Source organism: Stenella coeruleoalba (assembly GCF_951394435.1).
Source record: "Stenella coeruleoalba genome assembly, chromosome: 1".
Lineage (NCBI taxonomy): Eukaryota > Metazoa > Chordata > Mammalia > Artiodactyla > Delphinidae > Stenella > Stenella coeruleoalba.
This window is the reverse complement of record NC_137169.1, coordinates 133,164,692-133,185,583: the sequence shown is the minus strand read 5'-3', so window position 1 is coordinate 133,185,583 and position 20,892 is coordinate 133,164,692. Positions and strand designations below refer to the sequence as shown.

Below are 20,892 nucleotides of genomic sequence, written 5' to 3'. Positions count from 1 at the left end.
CAGCAAATCACACAAAGTAATAGAATAAAAAAGCTTAGAGATCGAGTCACACTAGCATATATGCTAGTAGCATCTATGTATGTAGCATAGATGCTACATACATCTAGTCACCTTGATATGCAAAAGTTTATAAGAATGACTGGATGGGAGACTCTATTTTATTATCAATCATTTTAATAGAAACCTGCAATTAGACCATTCCTTTCCATAACGAAGTCATTTGCGCATCACAGCTACATTATCCAAAATTTTTCTTCTGGGTAGCCGATGCTTTCTGTGGATGGGGGCTTATTTCATCAGGATCTTTGTTTATTAAGGGGAATAATGCATGATATATTTACATCTCAGAAAGTTTATATCTCAAATCTGATTTATTATTTCTACATCACATCCCTAAAAGTATACCTTCTTTAGAAGACTTAAGTCAATAAATTTTTTGACTGCTTTGGAAAAGATATTACTCTGTCCTGACTGATTCCTAGATTTAAATAAATCAACCCAGAACTGGAAGCATACCAGTCTAAAGAGAAATAAAGGCTGTCTCAGAGTAGGTAAAAACTTCTCAAAATACTATAAATAAACATTTTTAAAATCATCACATGTTAGAAATCCTTAATCAAAACTTTAAAAAAACTTTTTTAAGATGCATAATTATGAAATGGACAATTCTGGATACTGAGAAAACTTAGAAAATAGTTCATTCGTCATTATTGCTATCATGATAACTCCTCAGGAATAGACTAGTGTAATGCCGTATAAATTAACAATTAATATAGCTGAGAAGAAATTCACGAGCCTATGTAGAACAATGAGCAATCTCTCTCGTGCCTTTATTAGAATTCAAGAATTTGTAAGTATTATTAACACTGTTGGCCAGATTAATAATTTGCTGATGTCAAATTACTTCCCACTTTGATTTGCTATTGCTCTCTACTGTGGAAAACATTATATAATTCTCGTTGACCTTTTGCAGTTTAATTCATGAAGCAAATCTAATTTAAATGATATAATTCAATAAATACACATAACTCAAATATTACTATAGGTTATAGAAGAAAAAGATCACAATGCTATTGTCAAGGGTAGATGCTGTTTCCACAGGTCACCAACTACAGAAACAACAGTGTGTTCTGAAAATATGGATACACTTTTAACCAACCAAGGTAAGATCCAACTAATAATAGGTTTAAAAATACCATGATTAAAATAAAATCATTAAATTCTGAAAGTTGTAGTCATGTTATACAGTATGAGTTTGATCAATATTTGAAGAATGAGATTCCCAAAACTCACACAAATTTATACAGGCCCAAAGTTTAAATGGAATTAGGTTGGGTCCAGAATAAGACAAGATGATAGAAATTCCAAACGTTAAAACAAAAAGAAAATCCCAAATAGGAAGTGATAAAGTTGTCATTTTCTTAGACTCATTATCATTTGATGTATATCATGACTACCTTTGTTACAAATTGAAAGACACGTACAAACTATTGAAAAGTTGAAAATTTAAATAAATCATTTGTTTTTCATGTCCTGCAGGCTAAAATAAAGTTTTTTAAGTATCAATATTTATTTCAATTGAGTTCTTACTTTAGTGAATACAAAAACATATTTAAATGTGTGTGTATATATTAATATGTACATTGTGGATATATATTTTCAATTAATATGATGGCTTAATAAGGTAATTTTGGTCAATTATAAATAAAACATCTAAGAATTTAATACAAAATAGTCATTTACAAAGATATGTAGAATTCTGCTTTTGTTATACATAATCCTGCTTGGCAGTATTTCTGTTTCATATGGGATAGAAATGACATTATATAGACATACATAGAAAATGTTTGAAATGCAGTATTGTTTGTTCTAATCAAATGGCATTTCCACTTTAAATTTATAAAGTAAATATCAGAATATTAGAAAATTTTAAAACATGGTAAAGCTGAATAAATTCTTCATGGCTGTTTATCTATATGCACAATTAGACTGAAACAGACAAAATTACACTTTCATTTTATGATTCTCAAATAACTAATTCCCAAAACATAGACATAAAATAATCCACAATACACCTAGAATCCCACTAAGGACATATATTAAAGATGTCAGAGATACGGAATTGCATTTTTGTAAGCTTCGAATGGCGTGTCTCTTTTTTCCTTAAATACATAACCAGCGGGACAGATCAGGTTTGCTAAGAGCCTCAGGAAGGTATCTGCAGGTGGAGAGTTGGCTGGGACAGCACCGCAGAACAGAGACATGGAAGGTGTTAGATGAAGGCAAATGCTTCCACCTGCAAACCTCCTGGGATTTTTGTACCTCATTCCCGCATAAAGCAGAAAAGTCATAGATTCATCTGCAAAGCTGTTTGGTTTTTGCTTTTTATGAAACCAGAGAAATAGCTCTCATGCTTTTTCATGCTTTAAACGGTTAAACGACTTACCATATGACCTCCTTGTCTTGTGACCTGAGGATATGTCTCGCATGTATTAGTGTGGCTTCCGCCACCTATTGCTGACCTATTCTACCCATCAGCCCCTGCTGTGCCTAAGCAGTAGCCATTCCCTCCTGTAGAGAGTCCTCAGATGACATGATAGTGATTGTATGTACCATATTATTCCAAAGTCACTCGACATCCTATGAACATTCAAATTGTATGTATAGGGTAGATGAGTAGTTCAACAATAGTGTGTCCAAGACAGAGATAACTAGCCCCAGTTTTAGTTGTTTATTCTGTTCCCTTGTGTCCAAACAGAGCAATAGGAGGAGAAAAGAAGGAAATGGTTGTTAGTTTGATGTAGCCCTGCATTAAAATAGCAGGTGGGAAGAAAATAACAATAGTCTCTTGATCTCTAACTTCCTGTCTCTGGGATGCACTGAGATAACCCTCACTGGGAAAAAGCTTCATATGCTTTAAGGACACACAAACAAAATAGTGCCAGACATGAATCTACAATATTCTTTCAGTATTATTGCTTAATCTCCTATATAAAATAGATTTTAGTCTAAACTCTGTTTAGACCTGTCCAATTCACCATTGTTTGGACCTCATGGAAAATTTTAACTGTGCTACTAAGAGGATTTTTATAACCCAAATATGTGTCACAGAATCTCAGAAGCTTCTCAGATGTATTTTTAAATGCAAGAAATGTGCAGTTAATTGAATTTTTTATAGTGCTCACATATTAACAACATCCACACTCTCCAATATTTCTACTGAGAATTTTCATTGGTACCTGAAAACCCTTTGCAGTGACCTGCTATTTCAACTCTATTTCGAATAATTAAAAGCTTGTTAAATCTATTTTTAATAGTGTTTTTAGACACTTTAATCTTGCTCCATGAAGCCCTTTTCTATTTTCTCTCACTAATCTTCACTTTCCTTCCAACCTGCAGCAACCTACGAACAGCTAACTTAGGCCCCTTTCCCATACACTTTTTTCCGATATTTTCTTTTTTGCTGGTCAATTTTTCCTTTCCCCCGATTCTCCATAAATTTATTTCTCTCTACTTTGCGACCTGAAGGGTCAGCCCTTCAGCACACAGCCAGGGAGGAGCTGCTTTGAGCGCAGGCATGGGGGCCCACATGGCAGGTGGAAGAGAAACCCACCAACGTGTAGGAAGGCAAATCCCTCTGAGCGACAAATGCGCCAAAGGGTGTTTCCTCCTCAGAGAAACACAGTCTCACTTATGATCAGACACTGCCATCAGAAGGCTCCAACTGAAACTGAGTAACACGAACTGAAAGGACTGGCTTAGTTCAGGCAACTCTGGGAATTTGACAGTAATCTTTCTAACCTGCTACCTCTGTAGAGGCCCACTCTTAACCATCCTCGGCCTTAAAAGATTTATTAGAAGCATTACCTTCCCAAAGAAACTCTAGGAGTGCCAAAGAAGATTTCGGGGCACATTTTCGGGGCACATTTTAATGTGGAAACTAGAGAAAGGAAGAGTCTAAACAGGTGGTCACAAACTTTATTTATGAATGCAACGAATAATAAATGTGTAAATTTGGCTGAAAATAAGATAATGGAAAGAGGTGGGACCTATGAGAATCCCAGACTTCAAGTACTACCTGTTATTATTCAATTTAAAAAATGCTAATTGTAGAAATACAGATATAAATGTTTTATGTTTATGACTACTGATCCAAAATAAAGTTTTCTAAAGTTAAAAACTAAAATATATAAATGTTATATTTAGAGGGATGATAAATATTTGTCACTGAATCCTCAAATGCTCACCCTATACAACGTACTTGTTTTGTTCGTATGACTGCACTGTGTGATATAACAAATTTTTTCTCATATATCTTACAGCTGGTCTAGATGCTTTTTGAACATTCCTAAAATCAGAGTTCAGTGAAGAAAACGCTGAGCTCTGGCTTGCCTGTGAAGACTTTAAGAAAACAGAAAGTGCAGAAAAAATTGCTTCCAAAGCCAAGATGATTTATTCTGAATTCATTGAAGCTGATGCCCCTGAAGAGGTGGGTGAAATATTCCACAATAGTGAATATTTATCTGCTAACAAATCTGCTCCCCACTGAAAGGCGCGAAGTCCATCTTGAGGGAAATTAAATTGTCACTATGTATTCAAACAGAAAATGTTGGTAAATTCAAAAAGAAGTTCCTTACCGTGATCCTCTGGCACTGATTCAGCAAATATTTTAAAGCACCTTCTATGTGCTTAAAGGTTTCTGTTTTCTGAGCACGACACGCAGGCTCTTAAAAATAGTCTAATATGTCAAAAATTAACAGCTCTACAGAAATCCTACTTAAACGTGCTGCTGGATTTCAAATTCACTTTCATTTTCCCTTTTGTAAACCACGGAGGTCAATTTGGAATAAAATTTTTAAAATCAAAAAGGTATGTATGTGAGGGAAAAAACAACTACTAACCAACAGTGTAAATTCTTTACATTTAGTACTTTGGAGACCGACAAACAGCATATAATAATGTCTTCCCTTCCAAAAGAGGGGTTTGCTTACCTTTATTTCGTTGATGGCTGTTGGGCTGCACCCCGCTGGCCTACGAGGCCTGCACTTGCCCAGCTTCAAGACAAAAGAAAGAGCCCGGACTCAGCGAAAGAGTCATCAATGGTTTAATGGATGGCGGAGCTTAAATGTCTGAAGCAAGGTCCTGGAGCGACACCCCACCATGTGTGGTGGACGGCGGGCAGGACGTGGTGGCCGACGTCGCAGGGGAGTCGGGGCGGGGGGGGGGGGGGAATAGGGAGGTTACCATTTATTGGGGGAATTGCCATCAGCTTGGCTCACCGGTTACCAGGGAAACCAGCAGAGGGGCAGGGCCCTCTTAGCCCCTCTGGCTAAGTACCTTCTTGGGGCAGAGGTCTTCCCTTATTAAACTATCAAAGGGGAGCCATTCTGATATAAAGATTAGATCACTAGCTGGGGCTGAGGGGCAAGTATGTAGAAAGGGCCTTAGAGAGAAACCTGCAATGACTCCAAGAATAGACCCCATAAAGTGTTTTATGTGTGTAACATCTCATTTATATTTGACTTCATTTCCAGAGCCAGACCATGATCATCTCTGCATACCCCCTTAATGTTTAACTATATATATATTTTAAAACTTCTTTGATTCCTCACTAAATATAACATAGGCAGAGAGTTTTAATGCATAAGCAGCAAACAGGAACCTATATGAAACTACTAGCACCAAACATAAACCACTAGCACAAGTCATCATCTTTCCCTAGAGTTGAAATACCGATATCCTCCTAAGTGACAGTTACTAAATTCTCTAATCCAAAATTAAAATTCATGGTATGAGAAGTTATTGTACTAGTGAGAACAGAGGACAGCATAGATGAAAGGCAAACATTTCCGAAAATCTAGGGCATAAAGTTGCCGTATCAATAGTTCAAGTTTTAGATGGACATTAATTACTGTAGCATATATTGGTAAAGTATAACATCACAGAGATGTGAAACAATTGAAGCTTAGCCTGAAGTTCAAAGGGGGAAAGAGAAAAGAACATAACTCCTGTGGAGCTATTTCAACATTCATTTCCCAGTCACTATCTAAAAATCAATAAATAATTCCAGAAACCTGAAAATGTATTATATAAGATTTGTCAAGTTGATTAATGTCTCATTCCCTAAAAGGCTTTGAAATCAACTCTAGACATATCCTACTTATTGTGGTATTGGTTTGAAAGCCAGATGTTTTTCTTCTTTATGAATCCATCTACTGAATGATTATTTTAAGACAACATTCTCAAATATTATGTATAAAAAATCTTCTAGTAAGAAATGTAATCTTTTAATTATAGCTGGATTCAAAGTTACAATATATAATAAATTATCAATTTGGACAAAATAGTTTTGTTTTTTTCCTAATCTTCCCTTCCAAAATAAATTTATATGGTAATAATTTAAAAAAATAGTACAGCTACTATTTTAGGACATAAAACTTTCATACTTTTTAATAATTTGTCCATCTAATTAATTTTTACTACATGAAATATAATTAAATTTATGGCTGCTTTTCAAATAATAGATTACATTGTCTCCTTGAAGTGTCTAAAGAGGTTATTATTGGGTATGACAAAATTCTCATTGAAGACAAAGAAGTGTGTATATACATTTACAACAGTCATTGTCTTCCCAATTATTTGCCATTAATTATTTCCAATTCCAATTACTAAAGTACATTTGTCTCTTATATACCAATTGCAGTCTTCAAGGTATCTCTCTATAGTCCATCAGTTACACATTAAACATAATATGACTGTTAGTATGATTCATTAAATGGAGTTATTTTTGAGTGCCTGTTCCCACAATGAAGTCACAGAGTAGAAGGGGAGATTGACATGTGATAAAAAACAGTCAAATACAAAATAAGCAATTTAATAATTTAAATAATTAAAGTTTGTTATTAGCACAGTGGGAAAGAGCGATTAAGTCTATCTGGAGAATTTAGGGACCGATTTGCCAGGTGGTTCACATATGAAAAAGATATGTCATTAAAAATAAGCAATATTCATCAAGAGAGCAAATGAAAAAAGAATATTTCAAACTGCGGGCACAGTGTGCAGCCTGGATGTACAAAGCTCCCTAGCGTTTTCCAGAAATCACAAGCATTTGGATACTGCTAACAAGAAGCAGGGGGATAAGGCTGGCCAGGCAGCAGTAGAGATAAAGAGAGGGTGGGAAGTAGCTTAGATTTATCTAGTAGGTGGGCTTCACATTACAAAGTGGTATATTTGATATGGAGGTTGGAAAATATGATTTTCCTAAGTGGAAAATTAATTCAAGAATGAGATTCATATGACAGTATTCTCCATTTTTCTATATTCAATTATAGCTGTAAAACTGACTCTCATAAAGAATCAAAATTATAACCAATTTCCTTGGTAGAAAACCCTAAAACAGAGAACAATGACAAGGTCACATTATCCAGATGTCTATTAAATCCCATTTAGTTTCTTTTCAACTTTTTATGTCTTTATTTCCTCACCTACAAAGTTGCAAGCATGACAATAATTGTTAATTGATGCAAATAGACAATTTACAATTAGACTATATACTAAATTTACCAAATGATCCCTATCTATAAATTGATGTTAATAATGGTTCTCAGTTTCCTATTCTAATAGGCAAAACTGCACACAAAAATTGAAATTTCAGGTCTCTATGAGAGATAATAATAATCGCACTGGACCTCATGCCCTCTCCTTTACAGTGTTACCATCTCTCTGGTTTCTACACTAATCATGTGATGCAGTGGAAAACCTGAAGGTTAGAGATACAGATTCAAATCCTGTAATCTTGTGGTGATCTATTTCACCCCTTTGAGCCTTAGTTTCTACATCTAAAAATGTATCTCTGAAAAAGCATGTAGCAACCACACAGGAGAGATGAGAATGATGAATGAGATCAAGTGTCTAGGGTCTACATGGGGCAGAACAGGTTTTAAAAAGTGTAATCCTTTTTTTTTTTTTTAGTTGGAGTATAGTTGCTTTACAATGTTGTGTTAGCTTCTACTGTTAATCCCTTTTTTCTTTACACAAGTCACTGTAAGTGCTACTGAATCTACCGGAAAACACCCATTAACTAACTTCAAAGAACACTTGAGGAAAAGCCACAAAAGACTTGATAAACGTATATATGTGAACACAAATTAGAAAAACATGACAGCAAATCACTAGTTTCAGATAGAAAGAGCTACTCATTGAATGGATTGTACCGAAATATTTTCAGAAGGTACTGCAGGAAAAAAAAATAACTGTGAGCCAGATATTTTGACTAAGTGATTTGAAAATGAGAAAATTATTAGATAAGCAATATATATTTTAAAGTGGGCTTACTTTGCACACAGTAAGAACTTGTGAGTGGCAAAGAAAAAGAATTCTTAAACTTGTATTTATTCTTCCTTCAATTCGGACCACTAATTTCATAATATTTGGAAATTTTCAAAAAAATATTACTTGGTTTCAAAAGAATGTAAATCTTCAAAAAATTAAATAATATTTTTATATTCAGCTAAGACACTGACATATTTTAAGTATTTATGTTTTATTTATATCATTTATATACATTATGTTTGTATCATCACTCCCTTATATTAGAAAGAAAATTGGTCAGGATGGAAAATATGTGATTAAAGAGACAACTATGTTGATTGTCATTCTGTGAGATTAGAAAATGTTCCAAATCATACTACATTGTAATGTTGAAAACTTAATATAAATTTAACTTCATAGTATGACCAATCCAGGAACCAATACATTGGCAGTTTCTTAAGTAAAAAATATTAGTATAAAATATTTAATTCCTAAATGTATTTATTAAATGTGAGGACATCATAACATGAAACAGAAGAAACTACAGTCATAAAGGAAAAGATGTCTTAATGGGTTGTGCAGGACGCTTTTTCAAATACCTGTCTGGATTTTTTGCTTTTATTTTTATTGTAGTACAATGTTATTTATTGACTCGTATTTTTATTTCACATCAATAGGTGCTTATTCTGTGCCTATGATTCACCTTCATTAGATAAATTCCCTCCATTGGAAGGGAAGCTGGGTCTAGGCAAGAGAACAGGTAATAAACACAGAAGTATAATGCAATGTTTTGTGTGAATGAGGCAGCTCGATAAGAAAATCCAAGAAAATAAAACAGGTTGAAACTATAGTTTGGCTCAAAAGAAACTTTCAACCTAATTGGGTTAAAAAATGAAATTTCTAGAACTGATTTCTAGGACTAAATTAAGTTCTAATTTCTAGAACTTTGCTATTTTTTTCTAGGAAAAAAATAGGAAAGCAACAAATATTTAAGTGCCAAAAAAAAAAAAAAAGAGAAGTAAGAGGTGAAATTGTTTGCATTATACCTAAAAGGACATAATGATTGAATAGTTCTGAGGCAGGATATTGAGATAAGGCCTTTATTTTAAATGAGGTTAGTTTTAAACTGAGTCTTGAGGGAAGAGATAGATATATGAATTCTTGGTAGAGAGAAGCCCATGGGCAACTAGAGGCATTTCCTGATATTACTGGAATGCCAATTTTGTATCTTCCATTTTGTATTCCTATTTTCTTTGCATTTTTTAAGTGTCACTTCCACAAGGTGCTGATGTTATTTTGAGTCTTGGTCCTGCCCCACAAGTTGCTGCTTGCCAACAGTGCCCCCCAGCTACTGAATAACCTCCAGATAAAATGTTTGCTTGTTTATTAATTTCCTAAGTTTCTGTACACTAATCAATAGATAGGTGTCTATCACATACCAAGCACCTTGCTGGTGCCACTAAGAAAAAGACAGTCTCTGAATAAATAAAGCTAACCATCGTGGTGGGGAAACTGTAGTATAAAAAGGTAATTACAATAAACTTCCATGAGTGTTGAGATAGGGAAACACAGGTGATGTAGTCTCATGCAACAGAAAAATCCAAGTCTAAGGGATCAGGAAGTGTACCTCAAAAGAAGTTAATTAGTAAGCTTTGGTCAGAAATTTGAGTGTAGATGAAAACAAGACAAAATGGGAGGAGGGAAGGATGATAGTAGTGGAAGTGGAGGTCAACCAAAGGACCCACTCGTGCCTAGAAGGCTAGTCCAGTAGTGAAAGAAGCCTAGTACTGGGTGCCTTGGAGTATAAGTGCAGGCAAGAGCACCTCCTGCAACCCAGTGATTTCTGCTCCTTATTTATTTTGTCTTAAACTAAAGGGATCTCTTAAAAAGGAAGAGACAGAGAGACAGAGAAAGAGACAGAGAGAGAGAGAGAGAGAAAGAGGAGAAGGAGAAGGAAAAGGGGGAGGGAGAGGGGGAAAGAAAGAAAAGCAGAGCTAAAGAAACCATAAGCCACATCTGTCCAGGACTTTTACATGGACTGTCTGATTTGATCACCATGTTCACTATCTTAGGGAGGCATTACAATCATCTACCCTATACAGGTGAAAAAATGAACTGAGCCTTAGAGAGAAAATGATGGGTCCTACAGTCATTAAGGTACACAGCTCATGAGGACATAGGTCTTCTGCCCAGGCTTTTACATGTTAAACTCCTTTCTTAGATCTACCACTTATTTTCAATGTTCATGACACAGCCTGGGAACCTTGGTGTTTACGCTAAAGGCAAAAACATAAAATTATCTTGTCACACAGAGTCTATCTTCCTTTCTGTCAAAAGCTGTATTTCTCTTCTCATATACCCTCTAATTTGTATAACTTCTTAAACTATAAAGCAAAACAAAGTGGCAGGAATATTTCTTCTAATAACCTGCAGTATCATTTTGGCCCTCTGAAAGAATGATTGCTGCATTTCAACTCAAAAACAAAATGCTCAGCTGTTTGTTTTTTATTGAAGTATAGGTGCTTTACACTGCTGTGTCAGTTTCTGCTATATAGCAAAGTGAATCAGCCATAGGTATATATCTAACCCCTCTTTTTTTGGATTTCCTTCCTATTTGGTCACCACAGAGCACTGAGTAGAGTTCCCCATGCTATACAGTCAGTTCTCATTAGTTATCTATTTTATACATGGTAGTGTGTATGTGTCAGTCCCAGTCTCTCAATTCACCCCATTCCCCCTTCCCCACTTGGTATCCATACTTTTGTTCTCTACGTCTGTGTCTCTATTTCTGCTTTGCAAATAAGATCATCTGTACCATTTTTCTAGATTCCACATATATGCATTAATATATAATATTTGTTTTTCTTTTTCTGACTTACTTTACTAGGTATGACAGTCTCAAGGTCCATCCACGTCTCTGCAAATGACACAATTTTGTTCCTTTTTATGGCTGAGTAATATTCCATTGTATATGTGTACCACATCTTCTTTATCCATTCCTCTGTTGATGGACATTTAGATTGCTTCCATGTCCTGGCTATTGCTTTTTGAATTTGCACATGTCCCTGCACTACTTAATCTTGGATTAGCATGATGGGCTTGGTGAAGGAAACCAGTCAATCTGACTCTCTTTCAGCTGCTCCAGATAACATTTGCTATCTACATCTATTTTTAACAATCCATATCCATCATGCTTTTATATGTTATGATCACATACATTTGATTATTTTTTCCATTTCTCTTGTCCAATTTAAGGTATTAGTACTGCCTCCCATCTCGTGTCACTTATTTCTGTCTTTAAAACCAATCATAACAAAAGGATACAGTCCTGTGCAAGACGGATTCCTTCTTGACGTTACAAACTTGGCTATTTTCAACTTTTGTAGCCGCCCTTGAGAATATATTTCAGGATATTCGTGTGCGTTTAATGATGCCAAAAACGAAGTAATACTAGAGGTTTTAGTGGTGATTAAACAGAATTATGTAACCAAAAACATGATTATAGGCAGCTTTAATTTGAATAGTAATTTTTAAGCTCTGTTGTGAATGAGGTCTAGGAAGCTGCCTGCCCTATTTGAGCAAGGCGTTTTACATATGCATGCACACACTTTTTGCATAATGACAGTCTCCTGCTACACTATACATTCTAAATGAGGAAAAGTCTATCTCATTTGAATGTGAGAGCTCAACTGAGAACTTTTCATTCAAATTATGTAAAAATATATAAAGCACAGTTCAGGGTCACAAGAGAGCCAAAAGGTACAGTTTAAAATGCATTCTTCCTGCTAAAATAATTTGTTGGAAGCCAAAAGAATTTAAAACTGCTAGTATAGAAGTGAGGAATTGGCTTGCATAACTTGCAGTTATCAAAATCACCTGAGTATTAAAATATCTCTGGCTCATTATAATAATATCGTTTTTAAACAACCATCACAAACACCAGTCAGAAGGTAGTCATTTTAATGCAATGGATTGTTGTCAATGTCAGCTGTGTCAAGGCCTTTTCAAAATTGACAGGATTTAAAAGCTGCTAAACAGCTGCGATGACATCTCAGCTGTCATTCCATGAGAATCACAAGCCTAAGTCTTGTTTTCTGAGATTGGCAGTGCAGTGGTCTCAGATAGCTAAGGTAATTCATGACCTTTTGAAAAATAAGCAAATTAAAGGTATTTCTCAGTATCCTTGAAACTTAAGTGTATCCGTAGAAACAAAATGCAAGTGATTATTCACATCGGTAAATAATATAGATATAACTGTGTTTATTTCATCAGTCAATACGACATTCAACCCATGCTCTGGACCTACTAATTTGAGATCCTCAGACAAGGCTAAGCTTCCCTGCAATTCCCAAGCAGCTCAGGAGGGACTCAAGACCACACAGTTGGAAGGTCTGCATCTCTAGAGGGTTACCACCTGATAAGATGTCTGCCTTCAAACTACTCCAAGATTAACATCTCCTCTGTTCTTACTTTTTGAGATAGAAATTGATACAACTCAGCCAAAAGTCAAATTTGAGATAAATGCAAAGTTGGGGGTGCAGTTCGCAGACATGCCTTCAAAAGTGATTATATTAAAGGAATGTATATGTCAAAATATATATTAGGCCTAATATTTTCACTTTTGTCCTGATACTGAAATTTCAGGGAAGTCAAGAAGAAAAGACAAGGCACTTTGGGTAGACTATTCTCAAACCTCACCCGGATTGACTCCTCAGGAGCATTTAACAACGGTGATCACCCTCTCTTAACTGAAATACTATCTTCAGTTGGCTTCTAGGACTCAATTTCTTCGTCTCTTACTGACTCCCCCCCTTTTATAAAAATAAATTTCTTTATTTTCATTTTTATTTATTTTTGGCTGTGTTGGGTCTTCGTTGCTGCACAGGGGCTTTCTCTAGTTGTGGCGAGAGGGAGCTACTCTTCATTGTGGTATGCGGGCTTCTCATTGTGGTGGCTTCTCTTGTTGTGGAGCATGGGATCTAGGTGCGCAGACTTCAGTAGTTGTGGCACGTGGGCTCAGTAGTTGTGGCTCGCAGGCTCTAGAGCGCAGGCTCAGTAGTTGTGGCTCATGGGCTTAGCTGCTCCGCGGCATGTGGGATCTTCCCGGACCAGGGTTTGAACCCGTGTCCCCTGCATTGTCAGGCGGATTCTTAACCACTGCGCCACCAGGGAAGCCCCTTCACCACTCTTTAACAACTTATTTTGCTGTTCCTACTCATAACCCAGCACACACTATCATGAGAGGAGGCAGTTCTCCTCTACTATCTGCTTACATTTACTCCCCCAGTGATCTCTTCCAGCCCTCTGGCTTTAAGAGGGCATCTCAAACTTAAACAAATCTGAGTCCTAATTTTCTTCTCAAACCTTTCTTCTACCTGAGTCTCTCCATCTCGGTTAATGGCAACTCCATCCTTTTTGCTCTGGCTAAATAGCTGATAGTCATACTTGGTTCTCTTCTGCTTACATGCCTTATCCAACCCATCAACACTCTGTCATCTCATTCTTCAGAATATTTCTAAAATCCAGTCATCCTTAAAGATTTTGTTCCTCATCCCAGCTCATAAATATTCAATCACAAGTTCCATCTATTCTACTTTCTAAATACCTTTGAAATCTATGCATTTGCCTTCATTCTCTGTGACATGACCCAGCCTAATCCACCATGATTGACCACCTGAATTTCTGGTATGACTTCCTAACTTTTCTTCCCTTTATCCACACCTAGTTGTTATACCATATAGCAGCCAGTGATATGTTTTTTTCAAACATGTGTTTATTATCAGTACTGTACTTAAAATTCTCCTCATTGCTCTCAGGTTAATTAAAAATTATTTAACAAGACCTATAGAAGTCTATGTGGTCTGGACCTTCATGCCTTTCCAGACTGTTGCCCTTTTCCTCCTGAAAACCCACTGGGCTTCTTCCAGTTTTCCCTCCCATGTCCAAGTCCCTTCCTTAAACTTATATACCCATAATAATACCTTGATTCTCAGCTTACAATCTCATTTCTTTCAAAAAGCTTTTTTTTCAGAAGGTGTATTTTTCCCTTTGGATTACTTTCTCAAAATCTGTCTTCTTGTCTGACTTTCAACATAATCATCTTTATATAGTCAGATCTTAGCGTAATTCCTAAGCACCCATTCAGTGAAATACTTTAAATGAATAAATTACAGAAATGACTAGCAAGAAACAACTACTTTTTCAGATGAGGTGGGTTTTTTTCCCCAGAAAAATAGGGATGATAATACTATCCATCTTACAAGTGTGTGTAAAGTAGCCATATAAAGACTTAGCACAACAGTAGTAATATCTGATGAATGTTAACTATTATTATTTACAGTTAAAGTAATCATCTTTAAACATTCTTAGGGTTATTTTAGAGATAATGACATTGCTTAAATATTTGAAAATGGGAGAAGACACAGTCACCAAGGAAAAAAACCCAGGAAGAGAAGACTTGGCCAAGAACTTAGATAATGCATATCTGCTCTGCTCATACTTTGAGGGACATGCAGAGAAAAAAGAATTAATGAAAAAAATAGGGAAAAGATAGCAGATAAAAGATAGGTAAATTCCATGCCACAGGCTACTGATTTCCCTTTGTAGTGACAAATCTTCTCTCTCTGATTATCAGATTGAATACTTAACATTAATAGAAGCCATTGTATCCAAATCTGTTTAAACAAGAAATCAAATTTCTTAAGATTTTTACATCAAAATAATGTATGATGATAAGGAAATTACAGTGACTTTCCGTCTGTGATCAGGGAAGGCTTCTTGGAGGATATTCAACTTAAGCTGAATCCTAAGGGATTTAGGATAATCCGTACAGAATAAAACTGTGGAGGCAAGTGGGATTTTAGATGGTGAAACAGCATAAACGAGGGCTTTAGATACAAAATTCACTTTCGGAACAGAACGTAGACCAACTTTGTGGATATCACCAAAGATAAGTAGGAGATGATTTCAAAACAACACTTTGAAGTCCAGGTAGGAGGAAGCTCAGATGCCAGGGTAAAATGTTTAAATTTTATGCTATAGAAAGTGATGCCTTGTCAGCTGAACATTCATATAATGAAAGTGATATTTTGGTGAAACTGATATAGTAATGCTGTCCACAGTGTGTAGAAGGGGGGGTATCAGGTAAGAGGTAGATTCCATGGTTTAGGGAAGAGATTACATTATAAAAGGTTAAACTGGAGAGATAGGAGTGAGAATGAAAAACAGCATTGTGAAATTACAAAATAAAAGGTGAATAAGGAAAGCACATACACACACACACACACACACACACACATACACACACACACACAGAGGGAGAGAGAGAGAGAGAAAGAGAAAGAGAGAGCGAGGGAGAGAGACCAGAGGGTAAAAGAGGTGGCAGAGATGATTCTTATGTTTCCAGCTTGAACAATTTGGAGGAAAATAATGACTTTTATACAAACACGTGGGTGTGATATTTTGTCACTGACATTAAACTGAATTGCCAAGACGCAGCTTCAAAAGACTACTGATTATCCCCTGGGAATGGTGTCTCTGCTCATCACTTAGCTATCAAGAGCTGATGTTGGCAGCTTCTTGGCAGGAAAACAGGCAAATCAGAAAAGTGAGAGGGATAAGTCAGAAGTACAAGCTTAGTGTATCTGAACAAATCATAGTAATTATCAGTATCATATTGAAATGGAATAGTTCTGCTTAAAATTTTACCATGATTTTTAACAAATGTAGAGCTTTTTTCCACTTTGTTTGTACAACATGCATTTATTGAATCCTTACACTGTGCAAGGCATAGTGAGGGGCAGGCAAAATGTCAATCTTATCTAAGTAACCCAAAGCCCTTTCAGAGGTCAGAAAAGGGGGAAAAATCTACAAGTAAACCTCACAAGGTAGATGCTATTTGAATGTAGTCTTAAGGACATAAAAGGTTGTGAAAGACTTAGGTGAGAAGGAGTGATTTTCAGCTAGACTGGGATGGTATGGGAAAATATTCATCCATAACAAAATATAAGAAATTGGAGGGGCAGTGTCTACCTTAGTGGGGATACAGGGCACACGGAGAGGAGAAAAATGTATAGGTTTGGACCATATTGTATAGGTCATGAATGCCAAGATCAGGGCTTGGGTTTTTTAAGTAGGGAATGAGGAGATACTGAAGGTGTTCAGTTCTGATTAAAATAATAAGGCAGCACTCTGCACCAGGCACACACTGGCCCTGCTATCAGTGGAAACTCACCCAATGACTGAAGGCCTAAAGGAGTTAACTTGCGATATTTACCTTTATGGGGGATATAAAGTTCAACAAATTGCAGATGACACCATTAAAGAACGAACAGCATGGTTGAAGGAGGAAACGGGCAACATATATTCTCATATCCCCACAACACAAGATAGGATTTATGAAACAGATTATACTAGATGTTCAGAAACCACTACAAGATCTTGGTAATACCCACTACTCATTGATTCCGTCCATGAGGCAGGCACTATACTAGATTCATGACATGTTATCATGCCACCTCCCCGCTCAGAACACTTCAGTGTCTTCCCATTGCTTCTAGTAGAAAGATAAGAACCCCTTACCAAAGCACATAAGCCCCCCAAGACTTGGCCTCGACCTCCTCTCCCAACCTGGTCACAGGAACTTTTTTCTCACACCGGGCACCCCTGCCATGCAGGTACGAGGCTCTTCAAACACAACCAATTCTTTCTTGCCTCAGGGATTCTGCATTTGTTTATTGTGCCAGAAATGGTCTTCCCCAGATTCTTAGAGAACCTGCTTCTTCTCATCGTTCAAGTGTAAATATAAAATAGTACTAGTTATAGTATTAGTATAATACTAAGACTACACAGAAAGTATATAGTATTTTCCCCAAATATAGAAAGCACCTGGCACATAACATACCCCAAAATATTTGTGGAATCAATGATTTTATGGATCATCTCACTTTAATTCTTGCAACCACTCAGTCAAGAATGGCCAAGCTTCAAGATAAAAAAGCAGAGCTTGAAAATATGAAAGTAACTTACCCCAGGTCAGCAACATCATAAGTGTTAGAGCACAGATTGGAAAACTATTCTAAAATCTTACCAGTACGCCACACCATCTTCCTGTATGAAGAAGCAGAAATTGATTCCTTCGAGGAAGTTGCAGCATTTCATCTGGAACTTTGATGGAGGACCTGAAAGGATGATCAAAGAAATACAAAGCAGATGTAATCTGGATCCCTGAGTAGCTGAAATCGCTAAAGAAAGAAAATATCAGTGAGCAAATAGTGGTCTTTGATGATTCTTTTCAAAATAAAGGTTTTTTCTTTTGTTCTTTTCCTACAATAATAATACTGAAATAGTTTGATATTACTTATCTCATTTAGTCCTTAAAACACTCTAAGACAGATGTTATTATTATCCTCTCTTATACCATAGAAATCAAAAATTGAAGGAAACTGTAGAACTTGCTTTACTCATATGAATAGCAAGTAAGTAGCAGAGGAGAGATTTGATTGAAGGTCTACCTGCCTATCTTTTAACTTCAATTCAATAAACATAAATTGTTATTTATAGTCTTTTACCAGACCCCCAAATTCTGGCATTTTTATAGTCTCCCACATTTTACCAAGAGACATTATAATTCTATTCAACAAATATTTACTGACTGCCTATTATGTGGCAGATAATTGGCTAAGTGCCAAGAAATAAAATGATAAATAAGACAGATATAGCACCTGCCTTTGGTGAGCTTTGAATTTTAAGATTCAAATCTCTTTCGCGCTTCATGAATATTTCCAGTTTAAGTAAAACAACTTGGATGTGAAATTTTCTGCTTCTCAAAATATATCCTGGAATATGGGTAGAACTGGACAAGTATCTCCACAAGGTTGGGGCATTTTACAGATTTGCAGGTGAATGGCGTGTTCAATATAATAGATCTCTATTACAGCTTGCTAAGAATAGTTACATGTGGTAGTGCTCAAGGGACAAGAATATATATACACACACACACACGTATATATGTATATTCCATGGGAGGCATGGTGGTCTGTGAAAGGGGGTGTTATTTGGTCCATTTTGGCAAACAAAAAGAAATACAAATTAGGATGAAAAGCAGCATTATGGGAAGCAACACGGGGAGGTATGGAGAATGGGAATGGATTGGTGAAAGCCAACCTAGTAAATTCTAATTATTGCTCTGCCTATGAAAAGTACATTTTACATATTAAGGTCAAAGTACTAGAAAGAAATCAAGGATGGGAGGGAAAAGAAATCTAAAATCATAAAATTTCTTGTTTGCCTTTCACTTTGCCATTTTTTGTAATCTCAAAATAAGGCTTGACCTCTTCTCTGTCAATGCCAACACTTTCAACCTAGGAAATGTAATTAAACTGAACATGTGTTCTGCATTCCAGAAAATGAATATGTGACCTCTCTGTTTAGATTAGATTAGATTAGATCAGATTAACTTTGTGTTTAGAAAAAAAATTCAAATCATATGTGTATCTACCATCTGTTTAAACCACGCGTTCTTTGATTAAACTAACGCAATGAAATTTGTTTCCACAGATTAACATTGACTTCGGTACCAGGGACTTCATCTCAAAGAATATCGCAGAACCAACTCTCAAATGTTTTGATGAGGCTCAGCAGGTGATCTACAGTCTGATGACCAAGGATTCTTTTCCTCGATTTCTAAAGTCAGAGATTTATAAGAAACTGGTAAATAGCAAACAGGTTGGAAATCATAAAAAATGGCTCCCTTTCTTATAAAGAAGGTAAATGACAAACTAACCATCAGATTATAATTAGGGGGAAAACAAGTGATAGGATAGATCAACTCAATCACTATACTTCAAGGCTAGAATGTTTTAAATATACAAACACAATGTAAGTTTTTCTAGGGTTTAGAATTCATGTTTTACTCCAATAGAAAAATAATATTTTATATCTGAAGCCTGAATGTTTAAGTCATTTGTTTAGAATGTGTTTATTTTATCAGGTACTTAAAAATCTCCTACTGGGAGAGTACAAAGGAAGTTTATAGACATATAATACACTCAAACCATAAATGGATATTCTTATGACATTATAAATTCAAGAAACTATATATCTTCATGTTGCTGCATGGGAGACTGTTTAGCATCATATAGATGATTTTAAATACCATTTGCATTAGTCAAAACCTCACTTCTGTAAAAAGAGAAATTCTAAACCAAAACATAACCCTTCATTTAGTGTATCAACGATTCCTTTTCAACCAGGATCTGATAATGTGGTGGTTATCTAAACTGGTATAGCCCTCAGATTAATGAAAAAGAAAAATGGCATATATATATATATATATATATATATATATATATATATATATGCCATTGATCAAACTGTCAAAATAGATCACTTGGTTTAATTCAATGACACACATAGGCATGTATGAAAAGGACCTTGAGGGTTGGGAGGATTGGTTTTCTTAGATCAATACAAATATAAAGGAACGAGAAGGAATAAGGAACATGGTTAAGTCCTTATTTGATGAACTGCACAGCAGTGACTATCCCATAAAATAAAAAATTACTGCAATATTATCTACTCAAATAACTGTGGAGTTAAGTATCTATTCACTCCTTCAGCACTGGAACTTGTTTATAAAACTCAAAGAGATTTTTTTAAATGCAGTTATTTTGAGATGTTCCTAAAATTGCCCTCTTTCTACATGTAAATGTCCCATGATAATTACGAATAATTTCACGTCCATATGAAAAGCTATAAAGATTCAACAGATCTTCCATGTTTCCATTTTATTTTCACAGATTTATTTAACTTTGTTGATATCTGTATTTTGCAGATTATTTGAACATTAGAAAATGCAGGAAAAATAGCAGGATTTATTTTATGTTTCTACAAACCATTCGATAGACAAAATTTTGTCTCCCCTTTGTCTTGAAAAATAAACATTTAAACACATCATGCAAACGGAACATTCCCTGGACACTTGCAAATTCTTTAAAGGAAGACATTATGCACACTGATTGTGAATATTCAGTCCCCCTTAAGGCGCACTTAATGGAAAAAAGCTATATATACCCTTTTCAACATTTCTTTTGAAGGTTCCAACCTTAATTTAGTCTCTACTTAAATAGGAAATTTAAAAAATTATTCCTAGAGATGAAAAAAAAACTTTAAAAGACAGAAGGGACCTTAGAAATTAAAATCACATCCCCTCCTTTTAGACGTAAAACCCCGAGATCTCGGTTATTTCTTAAAGGCACGTGCTGATAAGAGGCAGAGCTGGTAGGAACAGTGCTTTTCCCACGGGCCACAGCCAGCACCTTGTTCTCACAGGAGCAGAGGAATCTCCTCCCCATTAGAACTGCCATGGCCTGAGAATCTACTATCCTACTCATCCTCAAACACCGCACTGTTCCTTTCATTGAATATGCAAATTGACCTTTTACCATCAGTTTGCAAATTCCTTCTTGTTGTCATACAGCAAGACTTCCCGTTCAGAGACTGCCTCTCAGGTTTTCTCTAAGAATGCACAGTCAGTCACAAATCAAACTTTCACCACCTAGAAGCAGATGATTGGCAGTGGGT

At 35.8% G+C, this 20,892-nt stretch overlaps 1 protein-coding gene across 1 annotated transcript; it reads left to right on the top strand.

Moving 5' to 3' along the window:
• Window positions 1-1,093: 1,093 nt before the first annotated feature.
• On the top strand, window positions 1,094-19,071 carry RGS21 (regulator of G protein signaling 21; the record flags this gene model as incomplete). The annotated part of the gene is given in 4 exon segments (XM_079921891.1): window positions 1,094-1,163; window positions 4,323-4,339; window positions 4,343-4,489; window positions 18,868-19,071. Coding segments are annotated over 4 exon segments (393 nt in total). The 5' UTR covers window positions 1,094-1,138.
• Window positions 19,072-20,892: the final 1,821 nt, after the last annotated feature.